This window comes from Danio aesculapii, chromosome 20, assembly GCF_903798145.1.
Source record: "Danio aesculapii chromosome 20, fDanAes4.1, whole genome shotgun sequence".
NCBI lineage: Eukaryota > Metazoa > Chordata > Actinopteri > Cypriniformes > Danionidae > Danio > Danio aesculapii.
In genome coordinates this window covers 9,756,885-9,773,957 of record NC_079454.1, presented here as the reverse complement: position 1 = coordinate 9,773,957, position 17,073 = coordinate 9,756,885, and the positions used below count along the sequence as shown (strand labels likewise).

Genomic DNA, 17,073 nt, shown 5'->3' with positions numbered 1-17,073 from the left:
ATGTTGGCTCAACGTTGGATTTTGGTCACTTTCTAACACGAATGAAAATCAACCAAATATCAACATCATTTGACGTCGTTATTGGACAAAATAAAATTGGCCTTAGACGTTGGCTAGACATTGAATTTTGGTCACCTGACGTCACAACCTAAATCTAACCTAATATTAACGTCTTATGACGTTGTGTGCTTGCTGGGCAATAACTAAATGCACTACAGAATGTTACGTTTACACACATTCACAAATTACATGTAATGCATCAGCTTTTTACAGCGTAATACCAAAGACTATAGAATACACAAGACATGTCACTCCTATACCTTTGAATGGGGAAAAGTGTAACTGTCAATATAGAGAATAAAACCCCGCCTTCTAGTACAGGAGCCAATCAGCGATCACTATAGAATGACAATTCTCCGAGGAAGGGGCTCGGACCAGACCGAGTTTCTGCAGATTTTTTGTGATACGAACGTTTAGAAATGAAACTAAAGAGACAGTTTTGTTTAATTTTATTAGTTATTCGTAATATGTAATGTAATCGTAAGCTTGGCTAGTAGTTTTGGAGAAATTGATGTTTCCTCATTTAAACAGAATGCCCGAGCATACTACCTGAGCGGTGTTTCAAAGATGGTCGCGAGTGAAATGACTTGCCTTAAAGGGACTTTGGTAATACTCACTACTCTTGAGTACTTTTTACTCATACTTTGAGTAATATTTACACTTTGAGTGATAATTTTACTCTAACTGCACTACATTCTTAGGCAAGTAATGGAACTTTTACTGAAGTATGATTTTTCAGTACTCTTTCCACCACTGCCGAGTTCATACCCATATCATTATAAAAATTTGTGCCCTCATAAACCACCAAAACCAACACACAGCGACACACACATACAGCCAACAAAGTACAAACCAGTCTAAAACTAAAAATGATTTGCCTGATTGGATGAACCCATCAGCGTCTCTGAAGTCACACATGTTGTTGTTGCTGTGTGTGATTGTAGATCTCATTTAGTGAATGTAGGTCACTGGCTATTTTCACCACCGTCTTCTTCCATCCGCACTGTTTGGTCTGATTGCCTCTTTTGACGTGTTTTGTCAGTTTTTTAGACCCATAAACAGAGGCAGTCGTGACCGCTCGCGGACTCTCACAGAGCTTCAGCCAAAACATCTCACACTTTCCTATATCTGAGTCTGCTGGATATGAGCTCTGCTTCTCGCAAATTAAGAGTTATAGTTTCCATAGCAACCTCATAACATATCGTATCTCTGGTGATATGATCTGAAGACATTCGGCTCCATCTTCACATCTGAGTGGTAAAAACCATTAGCTGGATGAGTCTTTCATTCCTGACAAGCCGCACACACACTCACAAACAATCACAGGCAAGTTTCAGTTAAGATTTATTCATAATTCAGCAAGATTTATTCATATGTGGACACAAATTGTTATTGTGTTGTTCTTTTGGAGTACATTTGTCATATACAATATTATATGACTTCTACTTGTATATCTGGAGGAAATACACCAAGTTTAAGTCATTATTCATGCAGATTTCTAGTTTTGTTTGGAGAAAAGTTCCCATATTCTATGTGTAACTGATGCAGAATGTTCAAATTATACAATTCCCAGTCTACGAATGTATAAATGTCACTCTTCCCCTACAGTTAGACATAATGAACGCATTAGCATACCTGAAATATGCAAGGAAACTAAAAGTGAGCGGTGAATTGCTTTTTGTTTGCACATTAATGCACTGTACAGGTTTACAATGGCTCAGAGATTAGCTTGAAATATATTTAACACAGCACAGAGGCTCAAATGTCCAGAATCAGCAGCAATACATTGTTTTGTTCACATTGGGTCTCGTTCACTAATTGGCTAATCTTGTTCACTCGTTCAACTAAAAAAAAAAAGAGAACAGTGACAATTATTTAAATAGTTAACCTTAATTATTTGGACATATGTTGGCAGAATTCAGCTCGTTGTATGAAAGGTAAATTGTCTATGAAATATAGCACGCCCGGCAATGCCTCACAGCAAGAAGGTCGCTGGTTCGAGCCTCGGCTGGGTCAGTTGGCGTTTCTGTGTGGAGTTTGCATGTTCTCCCTGCGTGTGCGTAGGTTTCCTCTGGGTACTCCGGTTTCCCCCACAGTCCAAAGACATACGGTACAGGTGAATTGGGTAGGCTAAATTTTCTGTAGTGAATGAGTGTGTATGGGTGTTTCCCAGAGATGGGTTGCGGCTGGAAGGGCATCCGCTGTGTAAAACATATGCTGGATAAGTTGGCGGTTCATTCCGCTGTGGCGACCCCGGATTAATAAATGGACTAAGCCGAAAAGAGAGAATGAATGAATATAGCACACCCATTAGCTTTGTTTGTCATACTGTTGTGTAAAATCAGTCACATTTGTGATCGTGTGTTGATGTTACCTTATCAATTCTGACGAGTAAAAACCCAATCAATGATATTATTTTGCTTTCACCGCATTCAAAAGTCCATTTAATAATCACACAACGAATGCTTGTGAGCTCATGACGCAATATACACTCACCGGCCACTTTATTAGGTACACCTTACTAATACCAGGTTGGACCCCCTTTTGCATTCAGAACTGCCTCAAATCTTAATGGCATAGGTAAGGTACTGGAAATAAGTCTCAGAGATTTTGGTCCATATTGACATGATAGCATTACGCAGTTGCTGCCGGTTTATCGGCAGCACATCCATGATGCCAATCTCCCATTCCATCACATCCCAAAGGTGCTCTATTGGATTGAGATCTGGTGACTGTGGAAGCCATTTGAGTACAGTGAACTCATTGTCATGTTCAAGAAACCGGTCTGAGATGAATCATGCTTAATGACACGGCACATTATCAATATGTAGCCATCAGCTGCCATTAGAAGATGGGTACACTGTGGTCGTAAAGAGATGGACATGGTCAGCAACAATACTCAGGTAGGCTGTGGCGTTGATACAGTGCTCAATTGGTACTAATAGGCCCAAAGTGTGCCAAGAAAATATCCCCCACACCATTACAATTTGCGTTAACAAACAGTTGGACAGGTGTACCTAATAAAGTGGCCTGTGTTTATTTTCATTCATTCATTTTCTTTTCGGCTAATCCCTTTATTAATCTGGGGTCACCACAGCGGAACGAACCGCCAACTTATCCAGCATTTGTTTTATGCAGCAGATGCCCTTCCAGCTGCAACCCATCACTGGGAAACATCCATAAATACTCATTCACACTCATACACTATGGACAATTTTAGCTTACCCAGCCAGTGTGTGTATATAAAATGTAAAAAAAACATAACATATACTTTCACATTACTTTCCTAAAAAATATCACATTTAGTTACTGTTTTCTTTTTAAAGTGATTGTAATATATTACTTTTTACCTCTAAAATTTGTGGGTGGTAAATATTGGACACTTCTACAGGTAAGATGATTGAATGCGTCCTTATATGGAGATGGGCTGGACATGTATTATCCTAATTACTACCTTTACTTTTAGTCAGAATAATTAGTGAACAAGACCCATAAGGTGCAGTCACATTTACTGTTGTTCAGAGATTTTTTATGCACCAGTAGGAATGCATGGGATAAGGCAGGTGTAGACTAGTTCAGTCCTGGAAAGCCACAATCATGCAAAGTTTTGATCCAGATTTGATTAAAACTGACCTGCCTGTAGCTTTCAAAGTAAAGCTGTGGTCACAGTAGAATTGTTGAAAAAGAGGTAGGAAAAATCAAGATGATGCAACACTGATAAAACAAGCCATAGCTCCATATTTTACATTTCTCTACAGAGAGGTCACACGTTGATATACTATTCGTCACACACATTCACCTTCAAATGTTGCCGGTCAGAGTTCATGAAGTTTGAACTCTGGAAAGCAGCAACATTGCCAAATGAGCTTCAGGTCATCTGGAGCATGCACATGCATATGAATGGAAGCCAAAGGGGAAAACATTACAGTGTAACTGTGGACACTTTGAATTCTTCCATACTATATAGTACACTAAAAACAGTATGCGAGCTGAGTATGTCCAAAATCCTAGTATTCAAAAGCAGTATGCGAGAAGTACCCAGATGATCTACAACTTCTGGCAAGATTCTGAATTGCACATCCCGGGGATGCTACGCTCTCCCTTGATGTCTCGGGAAAGAATTAATAAATACGAGTGAAGTGACGCAACTGACGTGGGTTGGTCATGTGATCATGACATAATAACGGTAGTAGTATGTCTGAGTTCCTTTACGTACTATCACATTCATACTGTATAGAACATACTTTTCTAACAGTCGTGTTGTAAAATCCGGTTAAATGTAGTACCTACTCGAGTAGCAGGGGATTTCAGACACAGCCTTAGACTTGATTACATTGTTGAGGTGTGTTTGATTAGAGTTTAGAGAAAAGTTTGGCAGGACTACAGCTCTCCAGTACTGAACTTCCCTATCCCCAGGATAAGGGATCATGTGTAACTAAAAGAGATTTCCCAAACCAGATAATCTTTAATCATTTTACCCTATACCCCCCCCCCCCCCCCCCCTCTTGGCATAGTGTTTCTTTACAAAGTGACATTGCTGACTACTGGCCTGGCATGCACAAAAGAGATTTTAGTTGTTTTGATGGGGCTCCAAGAACAAGGCTAGGAAAAAGTGGTGTAGGTAATGCTCCTCCAGGTACCCACTTCTGAACATTTTGTCTTTCTGACCTTTGATGTCCACCTTCCTACAGAGTTAAGATCCAGTCTCAACCTAACACAACTGTCTATTTAGTTCCAAAGAAATACTTAAAATTTTGATTACCTTGCTCAGATGTGTTTAATTGCGATCTAAGCTGAAGTTTTTAGTAAAGTAGACCCAAAGTCCCAGAGTTGAGAAGCCCTGGTACAAAATTGCCTGCAAAATTTCAGTAATGTGACCACAGATTTATGATAAGTTTTTGGTAAACTTTATGGTAATAATAATACTGTTAAATAATAATCTAACAGTATTAATAATGTTAACATTGACAACATCACTATGGCTTCCTGATGTGCACTATTGAGCAGGGTTTAGCTACAGCCTTAGCTAGAGTTTTGTTTGGGTCAGTTTTTGGGGTCAAGAAGAGTTTGGTAGGAAGGTGGACCTTAAGGTTGGACAATTAACAGTTGTGAATCCCTTGTAGACACTTGTCTACAAGGGATTATTATCCTTTGGCCTTGTCCCTTCTTTATCAGGGGTCGCCACAGAGGAATGAACTGCAATCTTCATTTATGCAACCCCTAGTCCTGGGAAAAATGCACACACTCCCATTCACATAATCGCACAATTTACACAAATTTACAACAATTTACAGCAATTTACTTTATCCAATATTTCCAAACTCCACACAAAAAGGCCTCCTGGCCCAGCTGAGACTATTGCTGTTAGGCAACAGAGCAACCCGCTCTGGCCTCCCTAACAGTTGCCTACAAAATTTCATCATGTGTGACTGCATATTTATATCAAGTTATTTCTTGTCTCTAGGCGCAAATAAGTAATCACGCTTTGCTGTGGAGGTCCTCCGGTTACTTCACATTTGTAAATGGTAGATTTATCTGTCTACGCTGGTCTCAGCCAGTCGGTTGTTCATGATCCCCAGTGCTCCAACTCCTCCGGAGAATTCATTGTGCCGTGAGCTGCTCCCTGACTGGCGAGGGTGTCCGTTGGCCATCTCTGACAGCTGCTTCTGCATGATGGCCAGATTAACTTTATTAGCAGCCAGGAAGTCCTTCATGGAGATCATCTCTCCAGACATCCGCCGTCCATCTGCCTCACTGTCATTGACTGCATCAGTCTCGATGGAGTTTTCCCTCCGTGATCTCATGTGGCCAGGAACGACAGCATTCCTCCGTGGATGTCGGTTCCCATGGCCTGGGCAATGGCAGGGAGTCTCTAGTCTCCTCAGAAGCCAATTGAGAACTTGTTTTATTACAATGGAAATGACGTTGAATAGCGAGTAGATGCAGCACACCCCTGTTAGGATGAAAAGGAAGTTTCCCACCCTATACGCCACCTGAGCCTCGTATATCTCACGCTGGTTGCTCACCATATCCCCAAAACCAATGGTGCTGAAGGCTACAAAACAGAAATAGAGGGCATCCAGGTAGTCCCAACCCTCGGCTGCTGAGTACATAGCAGATGCACAGCAGGAGACCAAGATGGCAGCAACTCCCAAGATGAGCATCACACAGTACACCGAAGGTTTCCAGCCGGCCAAGCTGTCTGTGCGCCGATCTCTGTTGTCGGTGGAAGGATGACGGCAATTTTGAGTCGGACCGGCTTTTCGACGCTCTCTGCGCTCGTGGCAGAACTTCAAAACGAATGCAATCACGGTGATGACACGTTCCAGGAAGAGGTTAAAGAACAAAATGGTGGCGGCACAACCGATTAGCCCATAAAAGATCAAGAATATCTTCCCAGCAATAGTGACGGGTGTCGTCATCCCAAAACCTGCACCACAAAAAGACATAAAATAAGGATGTTAGATTTCTACCCACTGCAATGCAATCACAAAAAGTAAAACATACATCTATGGTGTCCCTGGAGCGGCCCAAAACTGCACACACCTTTTCAACTGTAATCATGCGAATATCCAAGAACACTTGAAAACTGTACAAACAACTTTGTTTGCTTTTGTATCAAAATCAGATGAGGGTGTTTGTTTCCTACAGGCAATATGAGTCTTGCATGTTGTATTGCCAATAGATATAGGAAACGAAAGTGTTAATGGAGCTATATATTATCTAGAGGAGTCCACTTCGCAGGTCACTTACAGACGAATGAGAACAAACATCTGAAGTGCTAAGAAAAATATCAATATGTCAATATGCGTTCTTCAGTGATCTTGCGCCCTCGTATTCTCATGTAACGTCATCATCAACTGCCAAAGTTCAGTTCCATAACTCAAGACTGCCAGAACGGAGGATGCGTGAAAGTTTCCGGATGTGTTCTTGGTACCGAGGATGCACCAATGCAGACTTGAGCACTGAACTCGCTCTAGAAGTCCCAGAAGTCATTGTGACTGAATAAAGGGGATGGGAAGCACAGCATTTTATACAGATTTATTATTTAAAAATTCGGGTATATAACTTATTTGTCTCAGGAGTTTCCCTAAACGAAACAGTGAAAGTAAACATTAACATGAAAATCTTAATAAAGGCATAAATAAGGGTGTTTACTTGCTGAAATTCGTATTAAAATCAGTTTTATTCATATTGTACATTATATTTGTTCATATAAGTTTTTTGTGCATGTTATATATTGAAAAAAGGAAAAACAATAAATGGTTGTATGAATGCTGTAATGTTTAAATAATTTTCAGTTAAAATGCGTGAAGGTCATGTGACCATCAGGAAGAACGCAGCCTCTCATTTCTCACATGATGCTTTCTCTGTTCTCGCGGTCTCCTGAGTTCGTTCTTCTGAGGTAACTTGGCAAGACCAGTCTTCACAAGAACCCAAGTACATTCTCTGCATTCTTGGAATTAAGAATCAGCCATTCTGTAATGTTGGGGTCTCCAGGAATGTGATTGAAAACTACAAGCTACACACATGGATTGAAACTGTATTAAATCCAGATTTGTTTTTATATTCTATGCCTTTTTAAGAAGGTTTCATTTTATACTCAATCATTCACTCATTTTCCTTCGGCTTAGTCCCATATTTATCAGGGGTCACCACAGCAGAATGAACCAACTCAGGCTTATGTTTTACATAGCAGATGCCCTTCCAGCTGCAACCCAGTACTGATAAACACCTACACCAGACCAGTTTAGTTAATCCAATTCACTTATACCACATCTTTGGACTGTGGGGGGAACTGGAGGAAACTAGGCATGGGGCGATAACTGTTTACAAGGTATACCACGGTTTGGAAAAGTGAAGGTTTTAAAACTGTCAAATTTTGCTGCTATACCGTTCTTAAGTTCTCTGTAAGATTTTTTATTTACTTTTTTTTTTTTTTTAGGAAAACAGTATCTCCACCAGAAAAGATTTTAAATTGTCTGTTAATTAAAACACACAAATTAAATTAAAATTAAAATCTGTGTTTTTAAAACTAATGAAGAAAGAAGAAGTCAGTAATAATTTTGAACTATTCAGCCTGACATATTTATGGCTCCAAAATATTATAAAAGTTTCTCAAAATAAAATATATTGTGTTCAATGGGGAACAAGTTTTTTTTTTCATCAGACATTAAAAAAAACATATATTTTAGAGCAGTAATCACAATACCATGAAACCGTGACATTTATATCCAAGGTTATCATACCGTCAGAATCTTTTGCTGGCCCATGTCTAGAGGAAACCCAAACAAACACAGAGAAAATTTTTGTATGTAATTTTTTAACCCAGCAGTTGGTTTGGGGTTATTTACCCAAACTTGGGTTGATAGAACATAGAATGTGCCCATTTTCTGTTTTCATCTTATAATTTTATAGCAATTTTTATTGTTTTCTAGAAATATTATTACAGTTGAAGTCAGAATTATTAGCCCCCCTTTGATTTTTTTTTTTCTTTTTAAAATATTTCCCAGATGTTGTTTAACAGAGCAAGGAAATTTTCACAGTATGTCTGATAATATGTTTTCTTCTAAGGAAAGTCTTATTTGTTTTATTTCGGCTAGAATTAAAGCAGTTTTAAAATTTTTTAAAACAAATTTAAGGTCAAAATTATTAGCCCCTTTAAGCTAGGTTTGTTTTCAATAGTCTACAGAACAAACCATCGATATACAATAACTTGCCCAATTACCCAAACCTGCCTAGTTGACCTAATTAACCTAGTTAAGCCTTTAAATGTCACTTTAAACTGTATAAAAGAGTCTTGAAAAATATCTAGTAAAATATTATTTACTGTCATCATGGCAAAGATAAAATAAATCAGTTATTAGAAAAGAGTTATTAAAACTAATATGGTTAGAAATGTGTTTAAAAATAATCTCTCTATTAAACAGAAACTGGGGAAAAAAATAAACAGGGGGGCTAATAATTCAGGGGGGTTAATAATTCTGACTTCAACTGTATATAAGTTTTGTTTGTATTTACTTTAATACAAGTTAAACTTAAATTTAATAATTTGAAATATGAGTTTAAGTAAAAAAATTTAATTAAATTAAAATACGATTTTTTGTGGTTTTTGTTTTAGATAAATACAATAATACTTAATCAAGTTTTGTGACATTTAATCTCTTTACCCTTTGGCGTTTTCATTCTTTTAAAATACGGTAATATTGTCACATTTGACTGCCCTCATTCAACATAATGCATAAACTTAAATTCTTAAAATCTGAAGCAGGCTTCATGTTTAATACAAGTTTGTATCTTTTCCACAATAACCAACATGGACATACTAGCAGAGCACTGCAGTCTGAACAGAAATAATCAGATCTATCCATACAGTATATAACTTGCTGTTGCTCAGTCAAAAATCAGATTACCCCTATACATTGTGAACCAGCCTCCTACATTGTGTTTCATCCACAGTAATTCCATATAAATTTCCTAATATAATCTATAAAGACATAAAAGGTCATAGTCTATCATTCAAATTTATATATCTTTGCCCTAGTCATAAAAAAAAAACAAAAAAAACACTGCAGGTCTTTACTATTGCAGACTGGCCTACTGCTGTGTCATGTTGCAGGAAGCTTTGTTGGGATTAATTAGAAACGGAGCTTTAATTGTCCCGTAATGAGCAGCATGTGCTCCAAATCCCACGTGAAGCCCAAGCTCCAATCACCTCCACCATTCAGACAACCCCACTTTCACTTCTTCTCCAACCACGAGAAACAGGTTGCCATTGGAGACGAATCCCTACCTATTGGTTTTTCTTCTTGTATTTGACAGATTTTACATGCAGTTCTATTTGTTTTGATTTGTTTTAATTACATCAGTTGCATCAATAGGCATAATAAGGCAATAACCATCTACATATAGGCAAAGAATGTACTAATAGGCAATACGCATCTACACACTAACTTCTGGTGTATTTATTTAGATCTGTTGCTATGCATTTGGATAATTACACTCAAAATGATGTTTGCTGTTTGGTCTACTTATTTAAAATAAGTTGAATCAACACAACTCTTGAGTTTTTTTTTTTGGTGACAACTTAATTGTTTTATGTTCAATCCACTTACATTTGTAAAACTATTAAGTTAACTGAATTCCTTCATGTTGTCCCAACACAAATTGATTGTGTGAAACCCAGCATTTTTTACAGTGTAGCTGGATTATTTATATTTAATTATTCATTCATTCATATTCTTTTCGGCTTGGTCCCTTTAATAATCAGGGGTCGTCACAGCGCCACCGTGACGCCCTATAATTATTTATCTAATATAAAATATATGCATTTTTTGTTTTCTAGACAAGCTAACAAGCTTGACAAGGAGATGAGAGTGCATTTTAATGAGGCTAAAATAAACTTGTCGCTGCTCTGCATGTTTCTTTGAACATGTCATTTTATACGCACATATTTTCTGATGACAGACTGTATGGAAATGAGATCTGATGCATTTATTATTCTCATTAGCCCTTTTGCGAACGCAAATCTGACACATGCTGAGAATTAATTGAACATGGTCTCAGTCTGTTGAGAAGCTGAATAGAAATTCTCAGGGGCTCGTATTGAAACTCGTCTCCCATCTGCATGAGATTCATGTATAAGACATTCAATTCAATTCACCTTTATTTGTATAGCGCTTTTACAATGTCGATTGTGTCAAAGCAGCTTCACATAAAAGATCATAGTAAATTGAAACAGTGTAGTTCAGTTTTCAGGGTTTAAGTTCAGTTCATTCTAGATCAGTTCAGTGTGGATTAATAATCACTACTGAGAGTCCAAACACTGAAGAAAATATCCATCGATGCGCAGCTCTACAGATCCAGAACCATGCAAGCCAGTTGCGACAGTAGAGAGGGAAAAACTTCACATTGTTCATTATTTTTCATGGGTGTTGACCTTATTATTAATAGGCTCTGCAAAACTGAAAAAGCATGCCAGTTGAATAATTGTGCTTCATATTGAATTGTTTCATCTGTGTTTTCACTCAGTATGGGTCGACACAATCTAATTCAATGTATCAGATGTGTATTATAAATGTTGACAAGCACAGCACTTCAGCTAAAAAAATAACTTGGTAGATTTGAACCAATTTTCAGGATCTGTTAAAACAATCTGAAAATCTTTTTGCACTGTTGACAAAATGACCTATTTATTCTGATGTTTTAGCTGAAAATTCTCAGCAGTGTTTTTGCAGTATGTCAAATTGACTGCTTGTGGAAAACAAAAAAAAAAGAAAAATTTGGAAGTTATGAAAATATATATATTAAAAATGTAAACCCACCAGAGTTTGCTTGATGTTCAACTCAAGCGGTCAGTGACTTTAATATTCATTTCACAAATCTTGTATTTGACAATATAGTTGTGAAATCTTAGACAGACAGACAGACAGACAGACAGACAGACAGACAGACAGATAGATAGATAGATAGATAGATAGATAGATAGATAGATAGATAGATAGATAGATAGATAGATAGATAGATAAATTTTCACATATTAGCAGAAGTGTTTTCAGGGTGAACTAATGCTTCATATAAAACAATAATTACGTTCTTAGACTTAAAAGCTGACAAAGGGTTAAATCCTGTGGTGACCATGTTATAAAAATGACGATAATTTTGTCTTTAATATGTCAATAGGCTATAAACAGTTTGCATTTACGTCATACTTTTTATTAATTTTAAATTAACTGGTCTGCAAATTAACCATCTGGCTTCACACATCAAAAAAGCTAATTGGGGACCGTTTCCCTAACGTTCCCCTCAATAATTAGGCTAACGCTAGCTGTTTGGTAGAAACCCATTAAATCAAATGGTTAAGAAGCAAGTCCATCAATAAACATAATATCCTACTGGTGCCATGGCATCATAAGTATTTCGTCATATAGCTTATTGTCTGAATGCGAACTAAAAGAAAAAACGACCTGTTGCTTACTCTGTTTCGTCTTCAGTATCACAATAACATATTTAGTTGTAATTCTTTGTTTTATTCTATAGCTAGACAAGACAGTTATAGTTAATTTTATAAGGTTATTTCGAGGGAACTCACCGATAGTTGAAACCACAGTTCCGACGAAATAAAAAGCTCCCGCGAAATCCCAGCGCGCTCGGGTCGCGTCCACGCGGATTCCCGCAACATTGGCCTCCTCATAGTTTCTCAAGAAGTTCTTCAGGTCATCTTGACTCAGGTTGTACTTGTTCGTGAACTGCTCGATCCTCTGAGCCCATCTCTCTTTGGCCAGCTTCTCTTTCGGCTGCTCGAGCGCCGAAAACACCGCTGCCCCGCACAGCAAGTAAATGATGATCAGCAAAGCCAGCATCAGAAACCTCGCATTGTCTTCATTGAAGCTGCCGATGCTGTTGCAGCAGCATCCAGACCGGCAAGCCATTGTTCGTTATGGGAATATTATAGGGAGAGATGATGAACCACCACATCCCAGTTCATCGTGGATCATCATGGTTCTGTTCTGAGCTCTAGATATTCCGGGTGTTTCAGGGATGTTGCTGTCAGATGGGATGCTCTTCTGCTGCTCGAGATGTGCAGTTTCTGGTCTCTGCTCATGGTGTGCGCGCATGTGGTCTGTCTTGAGCGCAATGCTGGACTGAGAGGGACCTCCACCTCTCCAAGAGCGCGCGCCCGGCCACTCAGTGCGTCAGACCTGATCAGCGCACGCAAGGGTCACTCGCTGACTCAAGATGACAAAAACGAGGGGAAAAAATACATGTGATAAATTGTTAAAAAAATTGTTAAAAAGATTTTTCTGTGGTCTATTTTTTAAAATATAAAGTTGTCTAAATTATTTGCCCTACTGTGCTTCCCCCCCCCCCCCCAATACTTCCTAAATTATGTTTATTATTTTTATCGATTGTCTACAGAACAAACCATCCTTATACAATGACTAATTAACCCAGTTAAGCCTTTAAATTTCACATTAAGCTGAATACTAGTGTTTTGAAAAATATCTAGTCAAATATTATTCACTGTCATCATGGCAAAGATAAAATAAATCAGTTATTAGAGATGGGTTATTAAAACTATCATGTTTAGAGATGTGTTGAAAAATCTCTGCTCTCTGTTAAACAGAAATTGGGGGAAAATATACAGGGGGAGGGGTGGGGGTGGGCTAATAATTCAAGAGGGATAATAATTCTGATTTCAACTGTAAACACAATGAAAACAATGGCTTATGTTTACTTTTTACATGTGTTGTGCACTTATGGGACAATTTTGGGTCAACACTGGATTTTTCAAATGTCTTCCTTTTGTTTTAGAAAAAACTCAAACATGTTTGAACAAGCAGAGGGTGAATAATTGAAGACAGAATTTTCATTTTTGGATGGAGCATTACTTTAATATCACACTACTTTTTTTGACATGTCTTTTCATGCCTTTTCATTAAAAAGGGAACAAAAGTATGGTCAGTGACAGAAGAAAATGCAAACATGACACAGATATCCTAATATTTCTGTCTAAACAGCCCCCAAAAACCTACAAATTCTAAATTAATTAATTAATTAGCTAAATAAAATTGACCCACAATGCCTTGCTTTTCATGCATGCTTACATTGTATGTGCTGTATAAATGCACTTGAAAAAAGGTGTGTAGGACAAAAAAAAGGTCTTAAAAGGTTTGCATTAAATCTAAATTCGTTCATTTATTTTCTTTTGGCTTATTTATTTTCTTCCAGCCCCCAGTTTGAAAACCGCTGGTTTAGATTGCAACTATGCAGTTTTTTTTTTATAAGGATACTGCCTATTTTATATATTTATAATTTCGGAGAGACAGCGCGTTGGCAGACATTAGCGTCTCTTTGAGCAAGGATGGTTGACGATGTTTATCCACGATGGCGACAGAGACAGCATAATAAGCCCTTAGAGAAACCAGTGTTATTTCAAGCTACAGCTGATCAAATCATTATTAAACAGCTAAATGACTATATATTGTAATGCTGTATTTATACCATGGTAATATTGTGATCTCTGTAGACTGATGGCATTTCATGCCGTTCAGCCTTATAATCTTAAAATGTCAGCAAAATCACCTGTTTTGTCATCACTTCAGACATTACGCTACAGAATCATTCAAATACTAGCTCTAAAGTGACACTGGTGAATGAGCAACGGTTCCTGCTGTTCTGACATCAGCTGCAGATGTGAAGCAATGGCAGATTAAAGTAGTTCCTTTTACAAAAGGGTTCTGAGACTCTACTTGTTTGATTTTCTTTTTATATACATGATTATGCTGACGAACTGTTGTATAAACGCAATATCACACTTGCTGTATATTGTTACTGGTGGGGGCACGGAGGCCCATGCAAACGCACACCTCCCTCCAGTGCCGATATACAGCCACATCACACAGCTGTGAGTGTGATGTTGCTCATATAACTGATAATTCTAATGAACTGCATTAGACTTTACCAGTCTTAACCTATAGACTGGTTACACCACTTTATTCACCATGGAAAATCTTAGAATGACTTAAAATCGTATAATGATCAAATCTTTGTTATATTTAGAATGAAAATAAAGGAATTAAAAGAATGCACAAAACTCTTGCAGATAGTCGTGTAACATTAAGCGTGTTTGCATTATTAGATTAGAAGGGAATGCATCATCGCGATCAATAGTGTATGACCTTTCAGATCTGGTTGGGAAATTTTCAACATTTACTCTGAGATGTCCGGAGGCTACTTTTGCAAATGTCAGTTTGGACAGGGAGATGAAAATCCATTATGCATTTAAGACAGACGGACACCCTGTATTAATAGATTCATTTCTAAACTGTCCGATTGATCGGTTTAGGCATTGAAGTCTGATGCATTACGTTATTTTTAGAGCTCAGAAATGTGTTTGTGCTCAGAACATTATTAGGACCTTGGATTCATTCCCTCACATTAGAACATAAAAATGCTTATTATTACTTTTATTATATGCCATAATCATCATATAGTGTTTGTTATGGATGAACAGTCCTCATTCAGATCAGTGAGTTTGTCTTTAGAGTCATAAGTGTTTAGGTTTTGGAGAAGCAGCGGTATTATCATTCAAAATAATTGACCTAATAGTCTGTTGCTCTGGGTTGCAAGCTAAATTAAGCATCAAACATTTATGGAAAACTGGGTGGAAAAAACAGGCAACAAGGTCGTCCACTTTCAGCCTCGACCCACATGCATGTCAATTATTTTTGAATGTCCGAAATTAATGAAAGCCTCATTGGATTTCAGGCCATAAACTGGACCAAATGTGAATTTATCATCCTGTTGCTAGACTTAAAAGAGCTTTCCCAGCTGGGCATCCCATGATATATATGCTCTCGGATTCTCTGTCTTTAATTGGTTAGTATAGTATATTGTGACATATTAAATATATGTAAATTACCACAATATAATCATCATTTTGATTTTATACATGGTTTTTCTGTTCGCCTTTTTTTAGTCATATGGAAGGTACATATTCATGAGTGTCTGTTTTGTGTCTGCTTGGTGTCTCGAGATCTGTAAATAAAAGAACATATAAAGTTAGACAAATGCTGTTTGGTTAATGATGATCTTTGGATGTGTCTCTTTCAGCACCGTTGCTTGGTAGTCAGTGCACCGATCAGGGCATCAGCCATTTTAAGTGGTGTCTCAATCGCAAAATTCTTCCAGTGCCACTGTTTCCTTGTTGGAGGGGTTGGCCCACACACAGAAACCAGTTTTTATTTTAACTACGGGAGGGGATGAGTTTACTTATTAATAGTGATGAGAATGCTATGTGGGAAATATATTTTTTCTACACGTGCTTATTGATTTTTATGGTGAAAAATGCCAAAAGTTTTAAATGCAGTGCTTGTATGATGATGTTGGAGATCATTTAGGAGAATGTATAATTAAAACGGGAATGACATAAATACTGCAAACTCCAAAAGCAGCCAAAGAGTTTTTGAAGGGAATGAAGTGGAATGTTATGGAATGGCCAAGTCAATCACCTGAACAGAATCTGATTAAGCATGCATTTCACTGGCTAAAGACAAATCTGAAGGGAAAATGCCCCAAGAACAAGCATGAACTGAAGACAGTTGCTGTGGAGGCCTGCCAGAGCACCACCAGGAATGAAACCCAGCGTTTGGTGATGTCTATGTGTTCCAGACTTTAGGCTGTAATTGGATTTGCAACCAAGTATTCATTCTGATTTCAGTGGACCATTTGAATTTGAATGTAGGAGCTGAATTTATTTAAGGCTAACTGTTCTGACTGTTTGGTAGCTAAAATGGGGTCAATTAAATTGAGCAGTAGTTGAAATGCCATCCAACATTATCTGTATTAGCATGTTAGCAAGTTTTGTTTTGTTTGTATTTTGTATTTTTTTGTGGTCTTACACTAATGCATACCAGTAATAAACATGAAAGCCAATTGCAAGCAACTTCATACTTTGCACTAGTTTTGTCCTGCGTAGTTTACTTGTACTAAGAATGGCTTCATGACAAATGGTGTCAGAAGTGGGATGTGATGCCTCTGTGGGCTAACAACAGGCAGTAGAGGAAGGTAAGTGGAAGTATAAAGATGGCTGGCAAAGGACAGACTAGACCTCAGCGGATTACCAGAGCTCACAAAATTGCTGTTACTTTCAGGAACTTGCAAGCTGCTCGCTAAGTGGCAAGGGCCCTATGTTGTGAATGGAATGTATAAGATTTTGTGTCCTGAAAGGAGACGTCCCAAGCAGATCTTACATGTCAATTTGCTGAGGGTTTTCAAAGAAAGGAAGCAGGAATCCAAGGAGCAAGTGAACATGATGGTGCATGATGAAAACGATGAGGTGGAAATGGAGCCAGTCAGACCATCAGGAGAGATTCCAATCCTCTATTCACACTTGAATATTCCACAACAACAACGACAGCTAGTGAAGGTGTCAATCTTTTAGAAAGTATCAATCTTTCTTCCAGTATTCCAAGAGAGACCTGGGTTGACTAAAGTTACCATTCCACAATA

General features: G+C 37.9%; 1 protein-coding gene across 1 annotated transcript; it reads right to left on the bottom strand.

Moving 5' to 3' along the window:
- Window positions 1–4,584: 4,584 nt before the first annotated feature.
- kcnk13b (potassium channel, subfamily K, member 13b) lies at window positions 4,585–12,596 on the bottom strand. Its single transcript, XM_056481729.1, has 2 exons — window positions 12,152–12,596; window positions 4,585–6,490 (listed from the first exon to the last, which is right to left on the bottom strand). Exons 1-2 carry the CDS (start codon window positions 12,489–12,491, stop codon window positions 5,592–5,594), a joined length of 1,239 nt encoding a protein of 412 aa, XP_056337704.1. The 5' UTR covers window positions 12,492–12,596; the 3' UTR covers window positions 4,585–5,591.
- Window positions 12,597–17,073: the final 4,477 nt, after the last annotated feature.

Bases quoted from the DNA above. Each gene is read 5' to 3' on its own strand.
- kcnk13b (XM_056481729.1), bottom strand. From the start codon at position 12,491: ATGGCTTGCCGGTCTGGATGCTGCTGCAACAGCATCGGCAGCTTCAAT. The intron at 6,491-12,151 runs GTGAGTTCCCTC...TTTGTGGTGCAG, and splicing joins AACTGTGGTTTCAACTATCG to GTTTTGGGATGACGACACCC.